General features: G+C 33.2%; 9 protein-coding genes and 1 pseudogene across 14 annotated transcripts; 6 read left to right on the forward strand and 4 right to left on the reverse strand.

Moving 5' to 3' along the window:
• Window positions 1–782: 782 nt before the first annotated feature.
• Window positions 783–2,446, reverse strand: LOC128388442 (forkhead box protein N4-like). The gene is made up of 2 exons (XM_053347838.1): window positions 1,482–2,446; window positions 783–1,338 (listed from the first exon to the last, which is right to left on the reverse strand). The coding sequence occupies exons 1-2, from the start codon at window positions 2,429–2,431 to the stop codon at window positions 1,086–1,088; spliced, it is 1,203 nt and encodes a 400-aa protein (XP_053203813.1). The 5' UTR covers window positions 2,432–2,446; the 3' UTR covers window positions 783–1,085.
• A 103-nt stretch (window positions 2,447–2,549) lies between these two features.
• Window positions 2,550–3,459, forward strand: LOC128388505 (dihydropyrimidine dehydrogenase [NADP(+)]-like; annotated as a pseudogene).
• On the reverse strand, window positions 3,446–6,153 carry LOC128388434 (acetylcholinesterase-1-like). Its single transcript, XM_053347826.1, has 2 exons — window positions 3,957–6,153; window positions 3,446–3,892 (listed from the first exon to the last, which is right to left on the reverse strand). Exon 1 carries the CDS (start codon window positions 5,962–5,964, stop codon window positions 4,258–4,260), a length of 1,707 nt encoding a protein of 568 aa, XP_053203801.1. The 5' UTR covers window positions 5,965–6,153; the 3' UTR covers window positions 3,446–3,892; window positions 3,957–4,257.
• A 783-nt stretch (window positions 6,154–6,936) lies between these two features.
• LOC128388600 (phosphatidylinositol N-acetylglucosaminyltransferase subunit Q-like) lies at window positions 6,937–8,778 on the forward strand. Its single transcript, XM_053348033.1, has one exon. It carries the CDS (start codon window positions 7,830–7,832, stop codon window positions 8,610–8,612), a length of 783 nt encoding a protein of 260 aa, XP_053204008.1. The 5' UTR covers window positions 6,937–7,829; the 3' UTR covers window positions 8,613–8,778.
• A 60-nt stretch (window positions 8,779–8,838) lies between these two features.
• Window positions 8,839–10,050, forward strand: LOC128388609 (translocator protein-like). Of its 2 annotated transcripts, none has more exons than XM_053348053.1 (3): window positions 8,839–9,004; window positions 9,288–9,363; window positions 9,514–10,050. In XM_053348053.1, exons 1-3 carry the CDS (start codon window positions 8,982–8,984, stop codon window positions 9,934–9,936), a joined length of 522 nt encoding a protein of 173 aa, XP_053204028.1. In that variant the 5' UTR covers window positions 8,839–8,981; the 3' UTR covers window positions 9,937–10,050. The 2 variants fall into 2 exon arrangements, with proteins under 2 accessions (XP_053204028.1, XP_053204020.1); XM_053348045.1 differs by having other exon boundaries at window positions 8,985–9,126.
• A 128-nt stretch (window positions 10,051–10,178) lies between these two features.
• LOC128388623 (uncharacterized) lies at window positions 10,179–10,948 on the forward strand. The gene is made up of 4 exons (XM_053348054.1): window positions 10,179–10,340; window positions 10,436–10,494; window positions 10,587–10,697; window positions 10,775–10,948. The coding sequence occupies exons 1-4, from the start codon at window positions 10,289–10,291 to the stop codon at window positions 10,805–10,807; spliced, it is 255 nt and encodes an 84-aa protein (XP_053204029.1). The 5' UTR covers window positions 10,179–10,288; the 3' UTR covers window positions 10,808–10,948.
• Window positions 10,949–11,003: 55 nt separating this feature from the next.
• Window positions 11,004–12,246, forward strand: LOC128388584 (endonuclease G, mitochondrial-like). The gene is made up of 3 exons (XM_053348009.1): window positions 11,004–11,653; window positions 11,732–11,843; window positions 11,915–12,246. Exons 1-3 carry the CDS (start codon window positions 11,125–11,127, stop codon window positions 12,219–12,221), a joined length of 948 nt encoding a protein of 315 aa, XP_053203984.1. The 5' UTR covers window positions 11,004–11,124; the 3' UTR covers window positions 12,222–12,246.
• Window positions 12,230–14,801, reverse strand: LOC128388570 (WD repeat domain phosphoinositide-interacting protein 1-like). Of its 2 annotated transcripts, XM_053347986.1 has the most exons (4): window positions 14,663–14,801; window positions 13,883–14,474; window positions 12,601–13,785; window positions 12,230–12,519 (listed from the first exon to the last, which is right to left on the reverse strand). In XM_053347986.1, exons 3-4 carry the CDS (start codon window positions 13,747–13,749, stop codon window positions 12,502–12,504), a joined length of 1,167 nt encoding a protein of 388 aa, XP_053203961.1. In that variant the 5' UTR covers window positions 13,750–13,785; window positions 13,883–14,474; window positions 14,663–14,801; the 3' UTR covers window positions 12,230–12,501. The 2 variants fall into 2 exon arrangements, with proteins under 2 accessions (XP_053203961.1, XP_053203970.1); XM_053347995.1 differs by lacking the exons at window positions 13,883–14,474; window positions 14,663–14,801 and having other exon boundaries at window positions 12,601–13,876.
• On the reverse strand, window positions 14,511–17,914 carry LOC128388520 (poly(U)-binding-splicing factor half pint-like). 4 transcript variants are annotated; one of them, XM_053347953.1, is made up of 5 exons: window positions 17,708–17,914; window positions 17,241–17,301; window positions 16,390–17,136; window positions 15,441–16,325; window positions 14,992–15,370 (listed from the first exon to the last, which is right to left on the reverse strand). In XM_053347953.1, the coding sequence occupies exons 3-5, from the start codon at window positions 16,982–16,984 to the stop codon at window positions 15,261–15,263; spliced, it is 1,590 nt and encodes a 529-aa protein (XP_053203928.1). In that variant the 5' UTR covers window positions 16,985–17,136; window positions 17,241–17,301; window positions 17,708–17,914; the 3' UTR covers window positions 14,992–15,260. The 4 variants fall into 4 exon arrangements, with proteins under 4 accessions (XP_053203908.1, XP_053203928.1, XP_053203924.1 ...); XM_053347949.1 differs by having other exon boundaries at window positions 16,390–17,109; window positions 17,191–17,301; XM_053347933.1 differs by lacking the exon at window positions 17,241–17,301 and having other exon boundaries at window positions 14,511–15,370; window positions 17,708–17,903.
• Window positions 17,915–18,017: 103 nt separating this feature from the next.
• Window positions 18,018–19,834, forward strand: LOC128388561 (E3 ubiquitin-protein transferase MAEA-like). Its single transcript, XM_053347974.1, has 2 exons — window positions 18,018–18,171; window positions 18,386–19,834. The coding sequence occupies exon 2, from the start codon at window positions 18,393–18,395 to the stop codon at window positions 19,590–19,592; it is 1,200 nt and encodes a 399-aa protein (XP_053203949.1). The 5' UTR covers window positions 18,018–18,171; window positions 18,386–18,392; the 3' UTR covers window positions 19,593–19,834.
• Window positions 19,835–20,163: the final 329 nt, after the last annotated feature.

Consider the following 20,163-nt stretch of genomic DNA (forward strand, 5'->3'; position numbering starts at 1 on the left):
ATGCCTGATGATGCATGATGAAATCTTTTTCATCTAATGTATGTTTTTCCGAAGATATTAATCGTTTGATTAGATCTCTACGAGCTTGTTTATTGGGAAGGGGAATGTAAAGTCTACTGTTGAATCGCCGCCTTGCAGCTTCATCTAATTCATGAGGTCGATTAGTGGCACCGACAACAAGTAGACTTTCCTCATGGTCAGTGGTAAGGCCATCAAATTGAACAAGAAACTCGGTTTTCAATCTACGAGAAGATTCATGTTCAGAGTCATTTCGCTGAGTTAAAAGTGAATCTATTTCAAAAAGAAAAGTTTTTCTTTTTTTTCTTTAATAAACATTTTCAATCAAAAAATATATTGATTTTAACGCAACAGAAAAGCTTAGATATTTGATTGTGGTAATAAATTGCAATCAGTTGATGAAATATATTGTTTTTTTTTTCTTCAGCGGTGGAAATGATTAATTGCAACAAAGGGAAATAATTATTTTGGAAGAAAACAAAAGATTAACAAAAAGGGATTAACTGTTGGCTTAAAAAACACAAGCTACTGTATAGCGTTTCCAGTCGTATATGCATATATGAGATTGGTGATGGCTCTTTGGGGTTGAGTGATTAGAAAAAAGTAGATTTGATTTCTCTAGAATAGAGGATAATCTAGAAAAAAGAATAGATTTGTGTTGATAATATTTGATGAGAGAGAAAGAGAGAAATAGGTGAGTTATATAGGAAATTATTCCGACTTTTGTATGATGATGACGATGGTGAGATATGATTATAATAAAAAATATATTCGATGATAAAAGAGATAAATTTTGTGTGTGATAATTGTCACCAGTTAATTTTCATTTGATGATGATAAATGATAGTTATCATTAAGTCTGATTGCCTGTTGAAGTTCAGCCATTTTATGTTGATTCAAAGCCAAAAGTCCAATGTTAATCAGGTAATCACAAACATTTATAAGATAGAAAAGTTAATACAAAAAGAAAAATAATTTAATTTATTTATACAAACAAATGAATAAAGAAATTGTTTGTTTGTTTGATATTTAAATGGGAGAAGATTATTTGATTAGGTTAAATTGGTTTAAAGAATTAAACTATTATCATGCTTACAGAGTCCTGAGAGTCGATAATGAAGTTTGGTTATATCGGTGATACATTGTTTCTTTATCTCATATTTCAAGCAATTCATCCGATTCGCGGTAACGGTGTATTTGTAACCTTTCTTGGCGGTTCTCGGATGATCAGATTTTTCGAACCAATCACAAGTAGCTAAACTGTGTCTCAATGAGTTTTTCCAATGTTGACCAGCATCTTGAAAATATGGAAAACATTCCCTGTGAATTAGAAGGAAGAGAGAAAAAAAGAAAAGAAAATAGAATGAAATAGAAAAAGATTAGCTTGTGTTTCTAAGAAAAAGGTTTTCATTTTTTGCTCTTTTTGCTTGGAAAATGCAGGTAAAAATTAGATTGGTACTTACATGAGGAACTTGTAGACACCGGAAACTTCTTGTTGTCGGGTGGGCTCACTGTAAATCGCTAAGGCACATATGTGAGACATATTATGTGAGAACGGAGGCTTCAGGTAACCATTATGAGTTGATGTGTATAAAGAATCAACATCAAGAGCGAAATCAGGGTCAATCCGTTTCTCTGGTTTATTGGCCAATTTTTCAAAATACTTTTTATGTTTTCGGCAACAATTACCTTCTTGACTTTGTTGGGAAAGTTGTGAATCCGATTGTGTCAAATTAGATGTATAATTTGATGATGAATTGTAAAATGAAGATGGCCCATGATAGGAACTTTGAGAAGCGATGACCAAAGGCTGTGAATAGTTTTCATAGCTACTGGATAGAATTGAATTGTCCAAAGATTTTACCTGAAGAACATTTGAATTTTCTTGAGATTTTTGCAGTGAATTTTGAGATCTCTGGGATTGAGATAAAGATTGTGAACGAATCAAGGAATCACCTCCATCCTTTGACAATTGAGAACAGGTTAAACCATTTAGAAGTAAACTTTCAACGGATATATTTTCTTTGACATTTTCGTTGATTTCATTCTCATCACCACCATCGACAATAAACTCTGATTCAAGAGTAAAATCATTAAACAAGCCACAATTTTCAAAATAATGGTCATCAAGTTGGTCAAAATTATCAACCTTCACAGGTAAGACTTGATCCATTGGTGAGGGAGATGAAGCTTGAGATATTAATAATAAAGTTGATGAACTAAGTTGAAACATAAACGGTGAATCAGGAACACGATCAGATGAATTGATGAACTTATCGTAACCTTTGTCCATTGAACAACTATCACAGTAACAATTATAATACCTATTAACCGGTAAATAGAAAGGTCTAAATGGTTCGTTGTCAGCTGACGCTAAAATGTCAGAAAGCGATCGCTGGGACGCATGGAACATATTCCGACTTTTAACTCATTTTCGTAAAGCGAGTTTTTTCTGCTTTTCAGCTCCAGCGTCCATTCTTTTGACCACATATGGATCAAGTTCACCTTTTTCTGTTTTCTTTTTCTTTATCATGGCCGGTGCATCGTTACTTCAAGTCTGTTCAGAATCAAGACTTTACTTTAATCGATGATTATATTGATGGACTCAGAGCTTGTCTCTACATAAAAGCTCATCCAGAACTTTACCATGATTGGAATTTTCAATCACCACCAACACCTAAGCATCAGAAAGGTAAACCAGTTGGAACCATTGGTCAAGGATTACCGAATTTCGGTGAATTTGCTGAGAAGAAAAAAAATATGATCGGAGATTCGAGACGAAAATCTTTCAATCAACAACAAATCGAAACAAACATGAATCAAAGTGATCTAAATTCGACTAAAAGTGAACAACAAATCAAATCAATTCCAAGAATAAAGGTAATCCTATTTCTTTTTTTTCTTCAATTTTTAATTTTTGTATCTCTTTTGGAATAGGAAATCGTTGCTGAAGCTGTACCAAGAATCGGAGCCTTTGGTGAACTGGACACTAAACAACAAGTAGTTGCTTTAATTGATGAGGTAAATGTATCAACTCTCATTTTTATCCTTTATCGTTGTTAATTTTCTTAATTGTTTCCTTAAAATAGGATATGTGCATCAACTGTGGTAAATGTTACATGACTTGTAACGACTCTGGTTATCAAGCGATAAGTTTTGACCCGATAACCCACATACCCAAAGTAACAGATGATTGTACTGGTTGTACTTTATGCTATTCGGTTTGTCCAATTATCGATTGTATTTCAATGGTTCCATCGAACAAACCAAATAAACCCAAAAGAGGTATCGAACCAGAATATGAACCATCGATCGCACCTAAAAGTCCGCTTCCAATTCAATGAAACTAAACTGAGATAATATGTATTTCGAACATGAAAAAATACTTTGTAACTCAATCAATGAAATAGAGAAAACGAATAAATAATTAAGACAAAATGATCAATTTATTGGCTTTTCATTTAAATTGCTCATGAAATTCGGCCACATCCTTGAGTCGCTGTTCTTGAGCTCGAGTTATATTCTTATTTTTCTTCTCTATTTTTTCAAAATAAGAATTGTAAGCGATGAAAAAATTTTCTACAGTCCATTTATCAAAATAGTCCGGCCTCGTTTCAACCCACGAACAAAATTGAGCGAAAGCATCCCAAGGGAGAGAACGGCCATTTTTTCGGTTATAAAGACCTCTCATTATGTTTAATTGTACTTTAATGAAGGTATACTCATTCTCCATTGGTTCTTGTTTAGCACGATCATTAAGGTCAATCTGTTGAATTCCAGTTGTAACTTTTTCAACGGCGTTTCTTGGGTTTGGATAACCTGAACCACTCGCGATTGAATCTGGATCACTTTTGATAATTGAATGATCCATTTTCTGAAATTAAGCATGAAAACACAACAATTAGAATTTCATTCAATACTATTGATCCTAAACTTACAATTCAGTTGATAAGAATCAAATTTTGAGAGAAATAAACAAGTAATTAAAGGTAAACTAAAAGGTGAGAAAGAAAGTGTGTAGACCAGCTGATTTTGTCGATAGTCGATTAATCAAAAGTCCAATAGATTGTCTTAAATTTCTGTAACTAGTTAATGGAAAAGTCGAAACAATTTTCGAGAATCACGAAACAGTCTAATATATTAACGAGTATATTAAATTGTCTTTTATTGCAAATTTAATTTCATTTTAAATTAGAGCATTTTCAAAAAAGAAACTTTTCATTTTTTCTACTTTCGATTTTAACCAACAACCAATTGTCGAATTTCCCCCCACAAATGACAAATATCGTCTTTCGGGTCCGAATAAATGTTTTTTGTATCCATTGTTTTCGTTAATCTCCATTTAAGAGGTAGAACAGATTTCGACGAATCAGTTAACATCGGAGGCCAATTTAATCTTTGACCATAAGCAAAACTCTTTATAAATTTGATCATTTGTCTTGTTACTCGTCGATCGCGATCACTGAAAGTATCGTACTCATGATAAGCTTTTCCTAGAATTTGATAAGCGGCGTCACCATGTTTGGTACCGAAAAGCCTTTCGCTCTTATTGAAACCATCCATTACATAAGCATCTAAGTAACCATGAGTTATTTGTCCGTTCTTAGTCCAAGATTCGGTGTAAAGTAACAATGGACAATGGTGAAGATAATCGCCCGCAGCTAATGAAAGTGCTCCTTTAATCTCCATGACGTTATAATCTTCAACTTTATCGAAATAATATTTGAAAACTGTTTCTACTTGTTCCTCTGTTGTATTAGGATAAGTTCTCATGATCATGTAATTTAGCATTTTTTTAGCTTCTTCTATTGACGCAGGCCAAAGTTTTGTGAAAATTTCGTCTTCGTTTTGTTCGTTACCAAAGAGAATTGGAACTCGACGTCGAGGGTATTTTTCAAGAACCAACTGATCGGGGGGAATCGGAAGAAGTGTAGTATTATAAATCATTACGAAAGGCGGTGTTTCTTTGTACGACAATTGATTCATAACTGGGTCGCTAAACGAAGCATTCATTAGAACCTGAGCATCGATGCCTCTCATACAGTCAACCTGTTGATCGGTAAGTTTAGTGGCCTCTGGATCATCAGCGTTACCGCAACCGACAATTTCCGCCACTGTTCGAGTCAAGTTAAAAGTTTCCTCTTGTGTTCTGATCGCCGAATGAGGACTAATCACTGATGAAGCTAAATAAACTTTATCGATTAACTTTGCATCCACGATTGGTGATAAAATGAATGCCGATGCAGCCATAGCACCAGAACAAGCGCCAAAAATAGTAACTGCTTTAGGATTCCCACCAAAATGTTCAATATTTTGATTAACCCATTCAAGGGATTGTATTAAATCATAGATTCCTATGTTACCAGGAATTGATTCAGTTCCACTATAACCAAATCCAAAAATACTGAGCCGATGATTAACCGTTACAACAACGGTGTCACTTAAAGAGGACAATATGTCACCTTGATGTCGCTTTTCATGAACTGAACCTTTATTAAAACCACCTCCATAGATGTATATTATGACTGGTTTAAGAGATGAACTTTCAATATGGTTCGAGGCTAAAGATGAGCTAATGACCGGTGTCCAGACATTCAGATACAAACAATTTTCACTTGTTTCGGGATAGTTCGTGTTCACATTTGGGGGCTGGGGACAAGGCGGTCGGAAGAATGTGGCATTATATTCACCATCATGAGGATCCAGAGGAACTGGTTTGATGAATCTAAGTTGACCCACCGGTGGTTTAGCGTAAGGAATACCAAGAAAAACACCAATCGGTCTACCAAGAATCCGCTCTTGTTTACCAATGACAGTTGACCAGGGGATAGTAACGGTCAGTTTACCTTCATGTGTTTTATTGTAATACCGATGCGGATGGTGATACCCACTGACATTGATTGGTAATAAGCTGAAAACACAAAAAACTAAAAGAAAAATTAACATGATCGTAATGAAATTGTACTTAATTAAGTAGTAGGAAAAAATAAATTCAACTGATGAAGTTAATTATTGTTGATTTTTGTTTCTCTCTCACTCTGTGTCTCTCTCCCAAAGAGTAATAGTTATTACTCTTTGCTCTCTCCCTCAGGTCTTTCGAGACAAGATAACCTTGATTCTCAACCAGATCTATGGACAAGTTTCCGTTTCTATGTGAACAAGATGGAAGATGAGAAAAATATTTATGTGATTACTGGAAATTTTGTTGATTATTACGAAATTCAATTAATTAATCTGCATTTTGATTACCTTGAGAAACTAATCTCTTCAATCTTATCTCAGTGTTTTTCCCTTTTTCATTTTTGCAAACGAATGGTAATCAATTAATTTACTTGAATTTATCTCTTAAATTATTGAGAACAAGTTCTTAACAAGTATATTAATCGATACAACTCGAAATGAAACTTTTCCTCGTTTACTAAAGTTCTAATATCATATCATGATATTCAGTAGTTGATCTTCCCAGTGTTGAGCAATTTAGATTTTTATCTAATCCAATTTAAACCTTTATCTCTTCATTTAAACGGCAGAAAAGTAATCACATTGATTAATTGTTTAAATTGGAATCTTATTGACTAAAGACTCTTTCTAAAGTTCACTATTTAGAAACAAGGGAGAGAGAGAGAGAGTTGAATTTAATTTAAATTACGATTAATTAAGTAGCGCGAATCAAAACAATTAGCTACATGAGGAAGTCGTTTGTTGTCATATATTTTTACGTCTTTTTAATGGATTGTTAATGGAAATTTTAATTGACGAAAGCTGAATTAGAGGTTCAACAATCCAGAGGCGATTTCGTGAAGGTCAAACATTTCAATTAATCGTGACAATTTGTCGTTGCCCAATCAAAATGTTTATTCTGGTAAAAAACTGATCTTCTGTTGAATTAGTCAACTTGCTGTGAGAATAGACTTTGTTGTGTTTACAATCATCTTGTCATATGTTTTTAAAGAAAACAATTGCATTTAGATTGACATTTAAACGATGGAGTTTAATTGTGTTAATATTTTAATTGATGACAACTTGTTGATTAATTTAGAACGTGAAACCTCATCATTTATCTTATTTGGTTTGAAAGAGATTAACCAGAAAATACTTAATGTGAACATATTGGCTGTTAGGAGATTCAATCCAAATTGTGATCAGTTGATTATTAAGAGATTAATTAAGAGAAGAAATTTACCCAAATTATTAGGATTCTTGGATAAATCAACATCATCTTCAGAGTTATCAGAACGATCTACAATTAAAATGAAGCTGGAAAAACGTTCTTTGTTCATCTTTTAGCCAACACCAATGTTACCATCAAGGAATTACTGATAAATGGGAAATGTAATCAAACTATTCCGGTTAATTTGATTATCTACAATTCACATCATTTGATAACATCTCATTCCAAATTTGATGGACCTGCCGAATTAAATCAATTGGAAGAACCAATTTGTAAATTCTGTATTCAGACTATTGAGAAATTTTTGATTCTCAAGAAAACCAGTGATCAATTGGAAATTCAATCCTTTATCCCCTGCAATCAAGTGTCAAAAGTGACTACCAATCCACCAACAATTAAAAGGTCCAACTCATCATGGGTTGATTATCTTCTTGATTATACTACCACCGGTAGATTAATTTACCACCGTTTCGAGGAGAGTTTATTTTGTTGGAATAACTTCAACAACAATCTTTTGACTGTGAAGATCTTCAACATTATAAGTCTAATCATCGTTGATTTGATTCTAAGTTTCTTATTTTTTCTAATCATTTCACAAGTAACCTCTCCATCTAACCTGTTGGAATCTTTTCTCACAATAATGGAATCAATTGTATCAAAAGTGGAACAATTGATTTACAATCTAATCGGAATGCCCGCTGGTCTTAAACTAAATCGTCCATTGAACACTGCCCTTGGAAACTTTTTCCTCTATCATATTCACATTTGGAAAGCTTATATTACTCTAATCCGTCCATTCTTATCCCTGGTTCTTGATCTTCTTGGATTAATCAGTTTCTTTGGAATCACATTTGTATTGAGCTTTTTTTCCGATCTCATCTCATTGGCATCAATTCACATTTACTGTTTCTACGGATATGCTGCTAGACTTTATTGTTTCCAATTGTCGGGCTTAATTTCCCTGTGGCGACTTTTTCGAGGTAAAAAGTGGAACAATTTAAAACACCGAGTCGATTCTTATTCCTATGGACATGATCAGCTATTCATTGGAACAGTTTGTTTCACCATATTAATCTTCCTTCTTCCAACGATATTACTTTATTATATTGTTTTCCTATTTCTCCGTTTGATCAGCATCATAAGTCAATTTTTCATCAAACTAGTAATCGGGATAATCCTGTTAATCCCTTTCTATGGTTTATTTTTATGGATCTGTGGATCGGCTCAGATAAAGACAAATCTCTTCTTCCAAATTGTTGAAATTACCAAAGAAAGACAATTAACTGTTAATATGATTTTTAAATCAATGACTTTAGGTCAAATCTTTAATTCTCATACATGTAATTCTGGTAATCCTTTTAATTACCATAAATTGTTACCAGATAATTTTTTCCTTTCAATTTTGACTGGATCATTAATCTAAACAATCAATGTAAACAATTAACTTACCAACTATTGATATTGTTAGTCTACAAAGAATATTAGAAAATTAATTTAATTCTGTCTAATTGAGTAATCAGAAATCACGAATTTTGAAAACAATCGCAATTAAAAACGACCAAGAAAATAAAGTTTCCCTGATAATCCAACCAGAGAGCGTCACCAACACAACTTGTTTATCTTTGTCTCTTTTTATGATTCTAATCATTTGTTTATCTCAATTAGTTAATTAATTTCTCTTGGTGCAAATTGAGTGTCTCTTTTATTGTTAACCTTTTGTGTAGACTGATTGTTAATATAAATAAATTGAATTAGAACTACTTGTTATTCTTATAACTTTCACTCTATCAAGATGAACCTCCTATCCAAAGTTGGGTGAGTATCCATTTTGTTTACTTTTTGTGTTGATGATTTGCTAATTGATTCTGGTCAATTTAATTTGGATTATCATCAATCACCATGAATCAAACTGTTAAAACTACAATTTTAATTATTTGGTGAGAGACTATAATCATAATGACATTGATTTAATTACTAGTTAATGGGTGAAAATTAGTTGATTCATTTTCTTTCTTTCCTTTGGTTTATCTTGTTTACTTTTTCTTTGTTTGGTTTCACTTCATTTATGTTAATCTAATTGTTTCTTTGTTCATTTCAGTGCCGTCGCTTTGCCCAATTTGATTGGATGGGCTGGATCCAATTTCACTCGGGCAGCGATTCCGACCTGGTATGAGGTAATTACAACTTTCCAATCATTTTCTCAATCATCATTGTCATAATATAAATTTAGTTTTCCACTCACCGATACTTCAATCAGCTGATTGTTTCAGGTTGTTTGCTATTATTTTCTGCTTTTGATTGTGATTTTTGTTTTTCCATTCCAGAAACTGAAGAGACCTTCATGGCGACCACCTAATATCGCTTTCCCAATCGTTTGGACTGCTCTTTACACCACCATGGGTGCAGCCTCATACCTCATCTATCGCGATGGTGGTGGATTCAATGGACCAGCGAGATTACCGTTGACAGTTTATGGTGTTAATCTAATTCTTAATGGTCTTTGGACTCCTCTCTTTTTCGGTGCTAAACGAATCGACCTCGCTCTGGCCGATATCTTAGCTCTAATTGGAGTTATTGGTGGTTGTGTTGCGACCTTTTATCCCGTCAATAAAACCGCTGCTTACATGATGATTCCATACCTTTTATGGACCAGTTTTGCTTCTTTACTTAATTTCAAAATTTGGCTTGATAATCCAAGTGGTGGAGTAAATTCAACTGACAATTCAACCGCCGATAAAGCAAATTAATTCAATTTAATGTTGGAACAAGAAAAACGAAAATTTCAAACATTTTCCTAAATGTATTTTCTTTAAGGAAGAAAAAAAAAGAATATTATTGAAGAGATTTTATCTTCATTTTAATTATAACTTTCTACATTTATTTATGTGTATTTATATCATCTGACTGATTAGCAATCAGTAATTAATTTCATCACTAATTAGTCCACAACAATTTAAAATAGAATTCATTTCAAGCGCCATCTGGTGGTTCTATTTGTTGATCTAAAGAAGGAAAAAAAATTTTTTCAATTAACACGTGAAATCTTGTTAATCATTTATCGTTAATTGTGATTGATTTTATCATAGATTTTTACTAATTATGCCACCAGTAAAGTGTATTGTGTCGAACATTGCTTGGACCGTTGGTCGAGGTTAGTATATTGAACAGAGTTTCCATTTCTTTTCGTTTTCAATTCAAGAATAAAATTAAATTGGATTTGTGATAATCTCTTTTGTTTGTTTACAGTTCAGCTTCGTGAATATTTTTCCCGATTTGGTTCATTGGCTGAAGTTTCAGTTAAATTTGTAAGTGTTTTAAACTAAAATATTGATCGTAACATCCATATTGTCATTAGAATCTTAAATTCTAAATTCTAATATCTTAATAATTTATACAGAACAGAGAAACAGGATTATCTGAGAAATTTGGTTTCATCACTTTCATCGATAAACAATCGTTTCTTTCTGCCGTAAATCAATCAAATGAACATTTTCTTGAAGGATCAATGGTTAGTCTTACTCATTGAATTGTAATTGTCTATGTAATTAACCAACTTATATTTTTTTCATAATTTTCTTGCCACAGATGAGACTAAAACCAATGCGAGAATCATCATGAAATGTGAAAACCCACCAAAGAAACAAATTAAATGAAATCATGTAGAAGATTGAAATCATTGTACATTTTAATGTCAACTTTTTTTTCATTAGAAATTGATAATAAAAAGCTAATTTAAATGTAAAAAGTGTCTAAAAATTACATCAAGATGAATTAGTCATTGTTTTGAATGAAAAATCACCTTGAATGAAAACAGAGTAACAGAATTGATCAGCTGATTGAACTTTTTTACCTTAACATGTGAGTGAAATTGTTTACATTTACTGATTCATTTGAGAGAATTAATTATTGTGTGTGTTGATTTCACAATTAGAATCATGTTTAGAAAGTATATCAACACGGGAATCGCTGCAACAATTGGTTGTATTGGCGGTGTATTAGTGGAAAAGTATCGCAATCAAGGTGATTTAATTGTTCATGCTGATGCCTCGGTTGTGAATTCATTCAAACCAACTGATGATTTACTTTTACCTTCTAATCAAATCAAACCGATTCCTGGTGAAAATACCACTTCAAGAGTTTCAACCATCATGAAACATGGTTATCCAAGTTTCGATTCAGTTCGAACTTATCGGAATTTTGTTCTATCTTATGATCGTCGATTACGTTCAGCTAATTGGGTGTTTGAGCATTTGACACCGAACAGTTTAGAGAAAAATAATTCAGTGTCTCGGAAGAATTGTGACTTTTTTGAAGATCAATCAATTCATCCAACATTTAGAGCTCGAAACACAGATTTTAAATCGAGTGGTTATGACAGAGGCCATTTAGCACCAGCGGGCAATTACAGATCGATACAAGAGGAAGGCTGTCAAACCTTCATTCTATCAAATATCTCACCTCAAGGTAAAGTCTTTTCAATGTTAATTGTTTTGAGATAATTTCTAATTTAATGTTTATTTTTCTCCTCTTTCTACAATTTAGTTGGTGTTGGTTTTAATCGAGGTGTTTGGAATAATCTAGAAAAATACGTTCGATATCGAGCTCGACGATCGAAAAATCTTTGGTCAGTGACTGGCCCATTGTACCTTCCAAGGTAAAAAGACGAAAACTGCTCGAGGGTAAAATCAGTTCCAACTAATCGTCTTATTTGTGTTTAATTTTCAGAGTCGAAGGAGGTAAAAAGTACGTTAAATATGAGGTAATTGGAGATCGTGACGTTGCCGTGCCGACTCATTTTTTCAAAGTTCTTCTTATCGAGAATGAGACTGGTGAATATGAATTGGAAAGTTACGTTATTCAAAACAAAGCGATGGACGATAACATCCCCCTGAAAGCGTTTCAAGTGCCAATCGATAGTATTGAACGAAGTGCCGGTTTCATATTGTTCGAAAAAGTTCCGAAGAATTTACTAAAATCAATCAACAGTAATAATCGATTATTAGAAAATTTTCAAAAAAGCTCAACAAAATAATGAACATAAATAGTGAGAAAACATTTATTTCATTTAAATTGTTTCTTAATTGTGAGACTTAATTCAGTGTTTATTGTACGATTAGTATCGCAGGTCGATAGGTACTTTTTTCGTAAAAAAATTATGTACATTTAAAAAAAAAGTTCTGTACAAAATTACATTGGTATTTTCGATCTGAAAAAGTGGCAAATCAATCTTTGTATCGTCAATGGTCACAATCCGGTCAAATTTCCGTCTTCTAATTTAGTTTGCCACTAATCGAGATTATCTTTTCGAAATTTTAATCAACCAAAACCCACTGTAAGAAAGATTTAAGAAAAGATCAATCAATTATATTGTCAATAGAATGGAATTAATTAACAAGAAAACATTTATTTACTTCTTCTTCGTGAAGGTCACCCACTAGATCTTTTTCAATGGCGACGTTTTTAATTAATCGACATTCACCTCCATTGATATCGTCAAGAGTGTAAATGTACACGAAACCATCAAACGTTGCGACAATTAGATGACTAGAATTTCTGATTCTATGGATCATGCTAATTGTATCCATTCCTGGTACGGGTAAAGCTGCATAGGCGAAAGCTCGTTCTTGGTGTAACAATTTAGAAATTTCCGTTGGTAAATAGGCTTCAGCCGTTCGCGTGATTGCATCGATGATCGCACTTGAACCCGAAGATGCAAGAGAAACTGGTTGTTCAAGTTTAAAGATATGAATAGTTGTCGATGAACTGGTAACACCAAGATAAGTGGAATCGAGGCCGAACCCAAGTGAATTGATGGAAATGGTTCGGGTAAGACTGCGTCTAAATTCATAGACACATTCGCCGGTGAAAACAATATGAACTCTAATTAAGGTTCCCTTTTCACTGGCAGTGGCCACACTTCGTCCAGTTGGACTAAAAGAAATTGCAACAATCGGACTGATGTGAGCTTCAAATATAACCTTAGATTTCCTCACTCGACAATCAAATATTTCGACCTCTCCTTTGATGGCACTACATGGATATCCAAGATAAGCATTAAAATCGTTCTCAGAGAGATCAATCAATCCATGGGGATTTGGTACATTAAGTATAACATAGTGAAGTTTTTGCATAAATTTTGTCAATTCACTGCTAAAAAGGTAAACACCACTTTCGACGGCAATTGCGATTCGCGATGTTGAGGCTCTTAAAGCACAAATCGATTTACTGAAAAGTTTAGATTCAAGAAAAGCTCCATCGGTTTCGTGATATTCATAAAAATTAACCTTATTTGGTGAATCAGTGGTAACATAAGTGAGAATCATAGTTTTAGGAATTAACTCGATCAATTTGATTGATTCATTCAAAAGGCCTTTCTGTATAACGGGATTCGTTGGATCGAAGTAGTTAACTAAACGATAACCATTTGTTGTTCCAACAACAAGTTGATATGATTGCTTTTCAAAGCGTAAAGAAAACACTTTCAGGTCACTTTCATTTTCAATCTTCTCTTCGGTTTCAATATTATCTAATTGATTTTCTACATCACCAACGTGGGCCATTGTTTAACAATTAAAGTTATCAAATAGAATCAAGAACTAATTAATTAAAGAAGAAGAGAAAACAAAACAAACAGAAACGTAAGAGGTTGACAATTGACACAAGATGATTAGGTTAATCTGATTGTATACTCACAGTGTAAACATTTAAATTAAGAGTCAAATCTTTGTGATGATCAGCAAATTGTTGACGATAACGAATGAGATTAGCGATGATGGTTTACTCATATTGTCCATAACCAATAGAAATTTGAATTGATTAAAATTAACGATCAATTTGTTTATTTCAACATTTCAAGCCGATCAGTTGATCATCAATAAAATCACAGCTGAAATTTAAAGTCTCTATGGGAACCGAATGAAAAAGTTGCGCTTTTTTTAACAGTTAATTAATTAAAGTTGACGATTAACTGATGGTGATGGAAGTTAATTAAAGTGATAATAGATTTACCTTGGTCATGATAATTTAGTGATAACCTTGTAATGATCAAATCTAACCACGAGATGAGCTTGAAACTGTTCAACCACTTGTTGAATTAATTTAATTGTACGACCAGAGGAGTTAATTGTTTTCCTTTGAAGGTTATCAGCTAAATCTTCAGACAGATTAGCGGCCAAAGTACCGATAACATTAATCAAGGCTTCAATCAGATCAATTGTTTCACTTAATCGCCGGGCCACTGTCATGATCATCGAATGGAAAAGTGTAAAGAATTTAAATTAATTAACTAATTAAAGAAGAAAAAAAGAAAAGAAACACTTGATTCGGTGAAAACTAATGTTAAAAATGAACAAAATATAAGAGAAGATGAGAAAGAAAAATAAGTAAACAGATCAACAATTAAGGAAAAAGTAAATAATAAATGAGAGACAATTTGATTAGATTAAATCACTTGAATTGACCAATGATACTCACAATCGGATGGGATTAGTGAGTGAAAGATATAAACAATGATTAGAATTTAAGATGATTATAATCAAGTGAAATCAATTGGATGGTTCAATTCCGGTTCTGTCGACACAATTATCATCACAATCAACCTCAACCTCAACCTCAACATGATGGAAATTATTTTAATCAGAACTGTAACAGGGAAAAGAGAAAGGAAGGAAAGATGATTTAGATCAGTAGGATTACAATTTAAGCCTTAAGCTGTTGTGTTGCTTTCCGGTTTCACTTTCTGTCATCATAATTATCATCGAATCTTTTTTTTTTGTTGAATAATTTCTTCCGTCTTTTCAGCATTTTTTTTTCAATAAGTAAAATATTTAATAGGTAGAGATTGAGACAAACACGACGATTGTTGTTGATGATGAGGTTGATTTAGTTATTTAAACCGTTTCGATTTGGCTTTTGGCTTTTTGTGTGAGTGAGTGTATGTGTGTGTGTGTGTGTGGTTGTGTTTGTATTTTGTAGTTGTTTATGAGAAAAGCGGGAGAGAGAGAAAGATAAATCTTCTTTTTTTCGGGTAATCGTGGAGATGAATTAAATATTATAAATTAAATCACATGCATTAACCAGAGAGATCTTTTTCATCGTATAGAGTTTGATCGTAAATTTCGGCTTTCACAATTCGGCCTCCGAAAAATCTTCCATTTAATGAATCACGAGCTTTTATGGCTTCTGTTGAGTGAATTAAAAAAAGAGTAAATTATTACTTTAGTGTTAAATTGGTGATTAATTTTTCTCTTACCTTGACTGTTACTGAATTCAACGAATATTTTGACAATCACTTCGGCATCATCATCCTCTGACTGTTTTTCTTCATAAATGATAACACGATTAACTGAGCCAAATTTACCACATTCATCGGTCACTTCAGATTCTAATGCATCGTCAATATCTTCTACTCCGACCATGTTTCGTAAAACGACAACTCGAGACTCTGTTTTTCGCATCAATTTTTGCATCAACATTTGTCGAGCATTAGATCCTTTGATTACAACGTTCTCTTGCTGCTGTAAGGTTTGTGGCTCTTCTCCGGGGTTACTTTCTTTAGCTTCGATTTCTTTGGAAGCAGCGAGTGCTGAAGCTTTTTCTTGAGCGGCTGCAAGTCCACTTACAACCACCTTATTTACTAAATCATTGGTGTTTGATGCTGAGGAGTTATTGTTATTGGTACTATTATTAAGTGTAATTGTTGATAATGGTGTTGTTATTGTGCTATTTGGTGAAACTGTAGTAGTAGTTTGTTGAGTCACTATTGGGATTGAGAGAGTTGAGATGAGAGTTGGGGCTGGATTTACTGTCACACCGGTGATGATTCCTGGTGCATTTGCGGCTAATACGGGTTGTACTTGTGTCGCTGCTAAAGCCATCAAACTCGTTGAGCCACCAATATTTAAAGATGTAGGAAGTGATAAACCGGTAGCAGGAATGGCTGTTACTCCTTCGATTAAAGGAGAGGTTCCAGAAGATGAATTGGTTACCGGCGATATACCTGTTGCCTCCATGGCTTGGATTTTGGCAGTTGCTGCCGCGGCTGCGACTGCTGCAGCAGTTGGCATCGTACTAGGAGCAGTGGGTCCATCTAAACAGTTCGGTGGAGTGATTGCTCGTCCAACACGAAGATATTGACCTGAAATAGAGAGATAAAAGATTCATTAAAGTTATTATTAATAAGATAAGATAAAGCAAATTACCTCCTAAATCAAATAAATTCATTGATGTGATCGCATCACTTGTTGCTTGATCCGTTTCGTATTCAATGAAACCATAGCCCTTGTGTTTTCCGGGATACTGAGATTGAGCTAATTTACAAATTTTGATTTTACCAAAAGCTTCAAAAACTGATTGAATATCTTGTTCAGTTAAATCCTGATGAATAGAAGCAACATAAACACGATTAAACTTTTTGGCTTCATTGGTGATCTGTTCAATTATCGGCGCTGCTTGTGGCATATTACTAGGTCTTCCTACTTTGATGTTTCGACCACCAATCATGACACCATTCATTTGATCTAAAGCTAACTGAGCAGCTTCCGGTAATTCATATTCAACAAATGCAAACCCTTTATGCTTCTGAGTTAAAGGGTCCCAAGACATGTTAATTGACTTAATGGGGCCGAAAGGTAAAAATGCTTGTCGAACAGTATCCTCTTTAAGCTCAAAACTAATACTTCCAACATAAACACGGCACATAAGCACCAAAGCTTGATGCCGCTGTAGTGATTTTTGCTGTTGTTGTTGGTGGGCTATGGTTTGTTTGACAAGAACACTCTTAATGCTTTGCTCCATGGCATATTTTTTGGCTTTGGTGATGGACTCATATTGTTCCGGTGTAAGTTTAACCAATCCAGCTTGAATTGCTGAAGCTCGAAGGGCACCAGGACCACATATCAATGTACCAGTTTGTTGAACAGCTGACAAATCAGGAGAAGAAGCATCATCTGTTTAATAAAGAAGCAAATATGATTAGAATTTAAAGCAATTAGTTTTTTTACCATATTATGTGAAAACAAAAAAAAGTATAGAGAGAGAAGAGCTGAGAGACATCGTCAGAGAGTTGATCGGCTTCCCAATGGTTATGTGACTATCACAGGCTGTAGGTTTTTCTGTTGCATCGAAAATGGATCACACAGAGAAATGGATGTCGATGAGTAAAAATAAAAAGAGAAAAAAGAGAAAAAGAGAAGAAAAAAGAGAAAAAGAAGGTAAAAAAGGGAAAAAGTAAGAAAAGGGAAGTAGAGATGATGAGGATAAAAGAGGCAGAGGTAATAAAGAGAGAAAAAGATGGAAAGTGATGAGAGAGAATAAAAAAGAGATAGAAAGGTAAAAGAAAGAGAGAGAGAAAAGGGGAGAAAGGAAAAAAAAGAGAACAGAAAAAGAGAAAAATATTCTATGAAATACTCTAATGATAATATAAATTTATAATAATATAATTAAATATGGCAATAAATATGAATTTGAAAATTGTTAAAATTAATTAAAAATAGATAAAGATTCAGGCTCAGTACGGACCATCTTGGTTAATGTTGTTGACTCCGTTATCCATGTTGTCTTTTCAATTTGGACCAATAACACAATAAAATAATAATTTGACTAAATGTTGATTTAACTTAATAATTAAATAAATAAACAGTCACTAAGATAAGAGATAAATTAAATTAATTAATTACCATTGATAAAATTAATCGATGAAAATAAATTGAAAAAAGGAACAGAAAATTTTTTTAAAAAATTCTCATTCACATTCACATTTCTAGAGAAAATCTGATGTTTCTTTTTTTCTTTTCCAGAGGGAGACACTTCTTTGTTTTGATTCTTCCTTCATTCTAACAAAGGTTCAGTTTTTTTCTCTGTCCCTTAATTAAAACAACTTGGAAATTGAATTAAATTTAATTTCTTGTATTTTCTTTTAATTATCTGTGATTAAGTACTTCCTGAAGCTCCATTTAGTGGCTAAGAAAAGCTATTTTTTACAGGTAATGTTAGCATTTTCTTCGGATGAGAAAAGGTTGTTGCTGAGTTTACAGTTTTACTATTTTTTCAAATGATAATTTGACTGTTTGTTGTGATTTTATTTTCTTTTAATGATTATATTTTTTATCTTCTCTATTACGTCTTTCTTTTCTTTCATTTTATTCTTGCTTTATATTAACATGTGGCTTTGTGTTATTTTTTCTTTTTAACCATTAGATTTACAATGGATTTTGTTATGGAAAATCAAGACATTAAGAGCCTTGAACACCCCACCCTCAAGGTACCTTATGAGATTTTGAATAAAAAATTCCGTGGAGCTCAGAAAACTATCGACCGTGAGGTTTGTCATGTTCAAAGTTGTGTTAACACTTTGGAAAAAGCTGTTCTTGGTCAAGGGTCCAGTTTACCTACAGTGAGTACCATTACCGATCTCTTGTCTGGTGTGGTTGAGAAATTGACTGTTCTCAAGCGTAAAGCTAAGGAAAGCATAATGGATGAATTGGAAGCTGCCAAATGTTGTAAACGTCGATTAGATCATCTTAAAGAATATTGTAATCCACGAACAACCGAAGCTTCCATCAATCAATGGAAAAAACGTCGATTGGACCGAATGCTTGTAGAACATTTTTTAAGATCTGGCTATTATGATTCAGCGATCAAATTAGCTGTTCATTCCAATATTGAACATTTGACGAATATCGATTTATTCCTAGTTTCCCGACAAGTGGAAGAATCTCTTTTACGCAAAGAAACTGGACAATGTCTATCCTGGTGTCATGACAATAAGTCAAAACTTCGCAAAATCAAAAGTCCTTTAGAATTTAATCTTCGACAACAAGAGTTTATTGAATTTATTAGACAGAACAAGCGAATTGAAGCCATCAAACATGCTCGAAAATACTTGAGCTGTGTGGAAGGTGATCAAAAGGTTGATCTACAACATGTAATGGGCTTATTAGCTTTCAATCCAGATACCGAAGTTGAACCCTACAAGTCTCTTTTTGATGAAACCCGATGGTCAAGTTTAGTTGAACAATTTCGTTTGGCTAATTTTAAATTGTATCAACTGAGTCCAACCTCTGTTTTTGCAATAACACTTCAATCAGGTCTTTCAGCTCTAAAAACACCTCAATGTTACAGTAAAGATACGGAAAAAAATCCCGATTGTCCCGTTTGCTCAGATCTCCTTAACCAATTGGCCATACCACTTCCCTGTTCCCATTGTTCACAATCTCGTTTAGTTTGTCACATCTCTGGTCAACCATTGAATGAACATAATCATCCAATGGTCCTTCCTAACGGAAATGTCTACGGGGAACTATCACTCAAACAAATGGCCATAGAAAATGGTGGTAAAATAATATGTCCACGAAGTAAAGAGGTTTACGATTTAAAAGATGCTGAAAAAGTGTACGTAATGTAATCAAAAACATCAACACCACAAAATGATACACAACAATATCAACAACAACAACCACACACACACACACATTACAATAATTATAATCAACCCAAAATCTATAGATAAAACCAACAGACAAACAAAAGATATACAAATCAACAATGGCCATCATACACATTTCAAAATATTCATCAATTATAAACAAAATTAAATTCTCATCTCAATAACCAAACAGAAAAAAAAATAAACGCAAAGGTTAATAATATCTTAGTGTCACATTCATTTTGATTACAATTGTTTTAGAACAAAAAAATGTAAATACAATAATATAAATCTCGGATAATCGAATTGAACTTTTTCGTTTATTTCAAATCGAAATGATTTTGTTTTCTCTTCCTTTTTAAATCCTTTGTGAAAATAAAACCGAGAGAATTATTTTAATTTCTTTTCTCGTCTAATTAACACTAATCAGGCACATTCGAGACAATTTTCAAGTTGATTGACACTCCAAATATGAAAAACTAATTTTACAATAAGAAAAAAAGTAAACATGATGAGTCGAGCAAAAGAAATTAGATTTTTTTCAATGGTT

The sequence above is a fragment of the Panonychus citri genome, unplaced genomic scaffold, assembly GCF_014898815.1.
Source record: "Panonychus citri isolate SS breed McGregor unplaced genomic scaffold, ASM1489881v1 Contig00004, whole genome shotgun sequence".
In the NCBI taxonomy this organism is placed as follows: Eukaryota; Metazoa; Arthropoda; class Arachnida; order Trombidiformes; family Tetranychidae; genus Panonychus; species Panonychus citri.